The 8214-nt window shown below is 43.0% G+C and overlaps 1 protein-coding gene across 1 annotated transcript; it reads right to left on the reverse strand.

The window, feature by feature from the left end:
* Positions 1-1042: 1042 nt before the first annotated feature.
* Positions 1043-4875, reverse strand: LOC120835840 (meprin A subunit beta). The gene is made up of 10 exons (XM_040205107.2): positions 4749-4875; positions 4562-4652; positions 4270-4455; positions 3836-3991; positions 3562-3605; positions 2742-3413; positions 2534-2630; positions 2068-2253; positions 1817-1969; positions 1043-1686 (listed from the first exon to the last, which is right to left on the reverse strand). Exons 1-10 carry the CDS (start codon positions 4783-4785, stop codon positions 1641-1643), a joined length of 1668 nt encoding a protein of 555 aa, XP_040061041.2. The 5' UTR covers positions 4786-4875; the 3' UTR covers positions 1043-1640.
* Between the last annotated feature and the right edge of the window lie 3339 nt (positions 4876-8214).

Below are 8214 nucleotides of genomic sequence, written 5' to 3' on the forward strand. Positions count from 1 at the left end.
GGCCAAAACCGTAGCTGCAGTAAGCGGCAGAATGAAACCACCTAAAGTGGTTAGTAAATAACAGCTTTGTCAAAAAACGTACAAAGACACTGTCAAAATCAACACCTGCCCCTTTAGGAAACATCACCCCAACAAATAATGGGTGTGCAGAGTTGTGCAGCAGCAGTGAGTGGAATGTGTTGATGGGTGAGCAAAGAGTGGGCAAGCTGTGCATGTATATAAACACACATAAAGTACATACTGCAGGTATATGTGTATCTATATATATGTAGATATACATATGTTTGGGGCTGTCGACGGTGCTTCGGGTTCACCATCTTAGTCCCACATGGTGCTAATAAATTACTAAACAAAAACCGCCAACAGAGCAAATGTTATTAGTTCTGTAGATTTATTGTCATGAACCAATGACGATATTTGGAAGGAGTTTGAAAATGTGACCTGTAGACAAAGAGGAAGTTAAACAATATCAATTGGTATCAACAACCATCGATATCTGTACAACATGCTTTGCAGATATTAATGGTGCCAATCTGTCCAGTAAATGTTGTAATATTTCTCAGGATGAGTTGACCTGTAGGTGGCGCTGGATGATAAATGATGAGCAAACATCACTGTCAGCTGTAGTTTACAGGAACATTGTTCCACTAATTAGTAAAAGTCTCTTTGCGCTGTGAGAAGTTACGTGAACCCTGTTATTCTTTCATAAAGGTGGATCCCTCAAAGCGAATAACGCCAGAGAACAGGAAGTCCACATAGTTTCATGGACGGGAGAATCATTGGACCGTCCTGAAGAAGAGGTTCTGTGGTTCTGTAGTGAACGGGCTCAACGCAGGATGCAGGATGTGTGACCAACACACTCGTGTCTTTTGTTCTTTTGTAAAAAAGTTTGTGGTAGCATCCAAAAAAGTTCAAATGAAGCGAGGTTATCAGTTATTAGAGCACCGGTGTGTTCTCAGTGGCCCACCAGTTAGCCTTCATGGAAATATTGCATTGTGATGAATGTTTATTGATTGAAGTGATTAGGACATGAAACTGTGTGTTGAGTCATAATAACTTTATTTACAGACGAGAACAGTGACACTTGTACACTTGGTGTACATCAATTACAACACAGTAAGTTGCATTTAACTACACAAAAGAATGTTCTATATGTACAAATACATACAAATATATAAATTAACACTTTGGAGGTTACACCATGCATCACAATTCACCTTAAAAACTATGACCTAATTATCTAATTAGAATCAGGAATTCATTACATTACGATATCCGGCAGACATTTAGTGTCCCAAACCGGATGGACACCAGAGAGAGAGAGAAAGGTTGCATAAGAAACATCCACCAGCTGTGTTAAACACACACAGATCTTCAACACTGTGTGAGAACAGCTGGTCCACAAAAGCATCACAGGAGCAGCTCTGAGACCAGTTCATCTCTTCAGGCCATGGAACCGTTTGAAGATCTTCATCTGGTACTTGAACTAAACATCACGTATCATGCAGAGCATGAGAGCATGAGCACAGTTAACATCCACACTGAGGGATAACATTCCCCAAATGTACATTCAGACGGTCTGAATCAGCAACGATGGATTTGGTGAATTGTTGTGAAGAAGCACCACATCTTGTCCTGCTTCACTGGCCGTTCCCCTGGCAGTAGGTCACACTCCACTGACGGTCACTGTCAACAAGAAACATCCACATTCTAAGAGCGTTTACACACCGCTTATTCCTCTGATGTTAGCGACTAATAGCAGAAGGATGCTGTCAGTGAGGAGATGTTTGCCTGTGAGGATCTAAGAGGTTCTTACCCACTGGGCCGGTCAAAGGAGCTCTGAACTCCGGTCAGGAAGTGGTCGCTGGGGACCGTCCAGCTGAAGTATTCCTGAAAGTAGTTGATGTGTGTCTCTGTGTAGCAGTTGGATGTGGTAAAACCAGGAGAGCTGCAGCACTGAAACCTCCATCTGAAGAAGAAGAATAATGTGTTCATCAACATTCATGAACAAATTTGTTATCAGAGAATGTGGTTTTGATGTTTTTTCCAGCAATAAAACCCACTGACCTCCTGTCCTTGAAGAGGCGGCTGTGTTCAGCGTAGGCCCCACTGATCACTTTACCGCCTCCACAGTTGAAGTTAAATGGTTCCCAATAGTTGTTGAGAGAACTTGACCACTGGCATGTGGTTTGACGATTGAGAGCCTTACATGAAAACGCCCAAAGTCGATCGTTCTTCTCTGAATTGTAGAGACTGTTGTGGAAGGGAATTATCATGTTATAAGACTGCTTGTTGTACCTCATGTATAAATAAATAAAACACAGGTATTTTTTTATATCTATATGAATATAATTTAAAAAATTGATTTTGTGAGCTTTCACACATCAAACCTGACACACAACACTTGGCTCTTTGAGCACGTCTCAAAATGTAGCTTAAAATGAGGCATTCCATCCTGATCAGGTGATGACATACATTGACTTTGGCTTTCAGATGATAAGAGATGAAACCCAACTTGATTGAAGATGTTTACCTTGTGATGCCAGATACAGCTTGGCCAGTAGGACAAGTGCGGCTCAAAGTGTTCTCCAACACGTTGTCCCACTCGTTGTACGCATGAAGGTAATCCGCTGTAAGAGAGAGCTCCGTTTAGTGGGGATTTTAGACAAGTTACTTAGCCAGCAGGGACAAGACCTCATCATTCTGCAGTCAACTGCATATTCCCTTTGAATCTAACTTACTGCAGACATACAGCTTGTTGATCTTCAGAATGTCCTTCTCCGACATGCCTTCCCTCTGGCCTATTTGTGCTGAGGGGTCGAGGGCAACGATGGTATCTTCCCCGTTCTTTGAGAAGTCTCTGGGTGCGTAGTGCATTAAAGACGAGTAGTCATATGCGACATTTAGGTTGTTTGTGTCCAATCGGTCAAAGTTTCTCTCTTGTCCGTCCTGGATGTTTGCTAAGTTGATCTTGACGAAAGCGTCTCGGTCACTTCTACTCTGCTCGTGCCAGAAGCCGAGTGCGTGGATGAGCTCATGCTGGATGATACCACTTTGAAGGCACCCTGCACCCAGCGACACCTCTTGAGACATTCCAATTCGTCCAACCCAGGACCAACAGCCGCTTTTCTTCACAATGCTAATGTAGTCGGGCTGGTTCGTGTGGGCAACAAACCGGATGCAGGTGCTCATGTGGAAGGCACTGATTGCTTTGGCAATCTGGTCCTTCTCAGCGCTGGTAAAGGAATCACTCACGATAAATGGCACTTGGACTGTCGCTTGTAACTTTTCCCATCTGCAGTCACTGCAGATTCTTGCATTCCTTGTATTAGAGACGATAACATCTCCTTCCACTACAAGGTTGGCTACTGGTTTGTTTGCTCTGAGGATTTGTGAATTGACTGTCTGTGTATCTGTAAAGTGAATAAAAAAGTTTTAGTTTGATTCAATTGATCTGTGAAAAAGTGCTATCTGGTGTAGTGTTAATAAATATGCACACTGACATACCAATATCTATGTCTATGGCATTCATAGTCAACGAAGTACAGTAAAACTAATTACCTTGTGTTTTTCCTTTGCAGTAATTGAAACTCCACCGATGATCACTGTCAATAAAAAAAATAATGTCACTTTGTAAAGTCTTAAGAAAGCCGAGATCATTGTTACTCATTTGATCATTATGGCTAAACTCAATTAGGAGCAAATATAGTAAACAATTTAAATGAAATAATGAACATTTGATCTAATGATATAATGAATATTTCATTCAGTGTCTGAAAAGATGTCAAACATAAAGGTTAAAGGCAGAACTGTGTTCTGGTGTCAGGTTGCTTACCCAGTGTCCCGGTTCTTGAGTTGGGTCTGGACTCCTGTCAGGAAGTGGCCTGCAGGGAGTCTCCAGGTGAAGTCTTTGCTCCAGTAGTTCACCAGTGGAGATTTACGACATTCAGAAGTCACAAAGTTTGGAACGGAGCAGCAGAGGAACTTCCAACTGAAACAAGATCAGATCAAGGAAACCATTTTACTTTTTTAAGTTCAGTCTTAACATCAAATCAAGTAGTTAAACCAAAATGTCATTGAAAGTCATGAAGGAGCTCACAGATGGATTTCAGACAAAAAAAGCAGTTTAAAAAGTATGCTCCTGTGTTTGTACCATCTCGGTAGCAATGAAATATCACCATGCTGACAAATGAGTTCCATTTAAAGCCCCCCACATACGATAATGTTAATAGATTCCAACAACATGCATTATTCCAACAAAGGACCAACCTTCTGGCTCCTTGTGCCATGTCGAAATCGCTGAAGACGCCAGCAACTACACGATTAACCGGACAATGGTAGCGGAGTTCTGTGTCATACGAGTCCTGGGAGGTGGACCAGGAGCAGTCTGAGGTGGAACCCAAAGCCTTGCACTCAAACTTCCATTGGCGATCTTGGTCAGTGGCGCTGTAGGAGCTTTGATATGAATCACAAAGGTTTAACGGTTAGTTCAGAAGAAGCAGAGTAAAAAGGTATCATAGCAAACCAAACATGGTGCATTGATCTTTACGTTGAACTTTACCTATTGATCTGGGACACGGCGTGTTTGTCTGGACATGCATGACGCAGAATGCCTCTCAATCTGTTGCCATAATCCTGCGCTGCGAGTCCAGCTGCAAACAAACATGTCGTCCAACAATCAATCATCAACATCATCGACAGAATATGAGCACAAGGTGCATCTACCAATAAGAGCTGAATGTTCTCACCGGTCAGAAGGACTGCAACCACGATGAAGGTCCACATAGCGTCTGAGGAGTCGGTGTCTTTCCTGTGATGAGAATGACTTCACTGACTGGAGGTGCTGCCATTTATACTCTGGTGACCAGGAAACAGTTTGTTTGTCACCTCATAGCAGAGGCGTGTGAGTCACTTGTAAACCAAGGAGAAAAAACATTCCACTGCCAAATGTATTAATTATCTTAACCAGAAATATTTTCAACTTCTTCCTCATAGCTGTCAGATCAGGTACCAAAACCAATGAATCATAGTATCAAGTAAAATGCAATCCGAGCACCACTTCAGTCCAGTGGTCGTGTTGTTTAACTGCGCTGCTGTGAACATCTTCAGCAGAAAGAGGCCTTCAGTTCTCATGCAGTGGTCTGATCCTACTGACTAGTACTGATATTATACACATCTTATATGCCCACGTCCACTAAATCATTCCAATCGGACAGATGTTAAAGAAATACAACCAACATTTAGATTTACATTGTTTTTGTTGGTTTCTTGGTTAGTCTGTACTAACTATCGTTAACTACCGGCTGGTCAGTAATCACGTTGATGAACAATGCTTTTCTTCTGTAGTTTCACCTGCTGCTGAACCTTCAACCTTTAAATGATTACGTGTGCTGGTGTAGAATAGTTACACAAACACAACAACGTCATCATTCGAATCAAGTCTGTCTGCTCTGAACTGGCTGAAAGTGGACAGAAGTAAACTGTGTTTACCTGAGCACACCTGCACTCACCTGCATTCCTTTCCAAGCAGCAGGATTACGTAAGCGGTATTTTGTCTCTCGGCCCTTTGAGGCAATAACTATTGCTATTACTACTAATAACCATACGTATACCGTAAAAACATATAAATACATGCATATGTATACACATGCATTTCTATATGTATACATCAGGTGTTTGCTTATGGAGATGATACAAAGGATGAACTGATAACCGGTGAAGAACGTCCTTGTATTCACTTTAATCGCTGCTCTACTTGAGTATCTGTCCACACCAAAGGGGTCAATAAAGACCAACGTGGTCTCCTCTCTCTCGTTCCCCCCACCAGCCTGTAACCTGCCCCCCCCTCCCCCCCCCCCCTCTTTTCCTTGGCTAGTTCCCATGCATTCCTAGTGGCCTCAGAAACCCAATACAGCCTTTTGGTGAGTCCACAGATCCTCCGTGTGGCCTTTCCGCCGTGCCAGCTGCCTCCCCCCCTTCAGCCCGATGGAATGTTAAGCCCCACTTGTGGAGAGCTTTGTCTCCGCCATGCAGCCAAACAAAAGGCAAAGTGGCTTTTCATTGTATTAGGGAAGTCCAACACCCCCAAATCCCCCCAGCTCTCTCCCCTCGACTCTCACAAAGAAATGCGCATGGTGGCAAAGTGCGTGAGCCGCCACACACACCAACGGGCCTGCATCATGCACGCACACACACGCACACACGGACACACACCAGGCATAAAGTGTGAATGGAGTCAATGCCGAACCCATTGTATCTGTTCACCGGCGCACACACACCTCCGACGCCGGAAGTTTATTCAGGTGATTTGTGTGATGTGGTTTGTAATGAAATGAATTAATGTGCTCGGATTGTTTTTTAATGATGCTGTGATTCATCAGTTCTGGTAGATGACCTGACATGAGGAATAAGCTAACTTTCAACCTGGACTGGATCCCATTTTCAGATTTCTGCAGTGGAGATGTGTTCCGTTAGCACGTGCTTAATAGATAATGCCTTATATGCACATTGCATTTAACAGAACTGCCTCAGAGGGAGTCCTCTTAACAACAGGGAAGGTTTTTCTCTTACGTTAAATGTATTCAACTAAGGTTTCTCCACTTTTTTGTTATTTGTGTAAAATGCTCCTTTACAACATGTTTTTCCAGACATGAACGGAGAGGCAGAGTGACGGGTTGATAGCAGAGAGGAAATGTTACGAAACTTTCCACTGCACAAACTGAGGTGCACAGAGCGGAGTTCATCCATGGCACTCCTGTAAATACCTGTGATTCATATGCTGATCTGTTGGCAGCAACACCGGCTCGGCCACATCACTAATTATCACAAGTACTTCAAATGTACGGCTCTATTTTTATAACGAGGGAGCTGGCTGATGAAATGCATGCACATGGCAATGAAACAAAAAACTATTCTGATTTCCATCTTCTTATTTCAGATGATCCCCTGATCTCGAATGTGAGTTACAAACCATCATGGAAATGGTTCAAGTTTAAGTAAAGTCTCAGCCCCGTCCACATTGACATCCTGGCACCTGTTGCCATTGACGTGCTGTTCCCCAGCTGGTGGAAACGTCTCCATTTGACGGGGAGACGAATGCGTTCCTCACCGGCCCTTCAGGATCAACGAGTAAACAGCGAACACAGATGTTCAGAGAAGTTCAGAAGGAACCCAACGGTGGATGAGATGAAGACGGGGGGGAGATCAACGGGGAAAGAGACGCTTGTATGAAGAAGACGGAGGGCGTCTGTCATTTGATAAAGTGCAATAAATAATGTGTGAAAATGTTCCTGATCTGTCAGCGTGTGAGTGAATGTGGTTCAGGGCCACTGATCTTCTTGAAGAAACCTTTTTGGGGTGTTGTCTAGTAGCAATGGTGTAAACGTTTTGTTTTAAGTCAAAAACGCCTCAACGCAAAATAAAATGAATTGAATTGAATTATCGGTTCATCCACAGTGACAATAAATTATTTAGAAATACAATAAATGTATTGATGGACTCATTTTAGTTTCATGATACAATACGAGTGATAACTGACTAAAAACACTCATCAGCATGAGAGACAGAAAGATGCTAAATGGATCACTGACCTTTCACTAGCAATAGAATACAGATAATACTATGAGACCAAAACAATGACACAATGACCACAAAGAGACACAAACTAATTGAAAATCCATCAATCCATCAAATGGCCACTCGAAGCTACAAAAGGACTTGAGGGCGAAACGATGACGTGCCGCAGAGGAGGCGCCTTTTGCACGTCTGTGGGTTTTATTTTCATTGTATTGGATGTTTTCTGTTTGGTCATTCATTATATTCTCTGGAAAGACATTGAAAGTACGACACAGGATTTCATACAACGCCCTTCAAACCAATCTGGGAACGACTGAATGGAGACGGCTCGCCCTGCGGTGACGACGGCGATCCGGACCCAGAGAACCATCAAGGTAGATTGGAACTAAATGAACGATAATAGAAGACACTCTGAATGCAAATGAAGTGTCGCACCGCTTCATTCCGCGTTGAAACGCTGCTGAATCACAACGTGCAGGATGATTTTTCTTTCTTATTAGTCGAACGACCTCATGTTGCTTGTGCAACTTTCTTCATTCTCATGCCTCTTCAGCCAATCAGAGGGTACGAGCCGAGAGGCCCAACGGTTCCTCTTCCTTCATGGACAGAAGGTCAAACCCTTGAGACGTAAAGGTTTCA

The sequence above is a fragment of the Gasterosteus aculeatus genome, chromosome 17 (genome assembly GCF_964276395.1).
Source record: "Gasterosteus aculeatus chromosome 17, fGasAcu3.hap1.1, whole genome shotgun sequence".
Taxonomy (NCBI): domain Eukaryota; kingdom Metazoa; phylum Chordata; class Actinopteri; order Perciformes; family Gasterosteidae; genus Gasterosteus; species Gasterosteus aculeatus.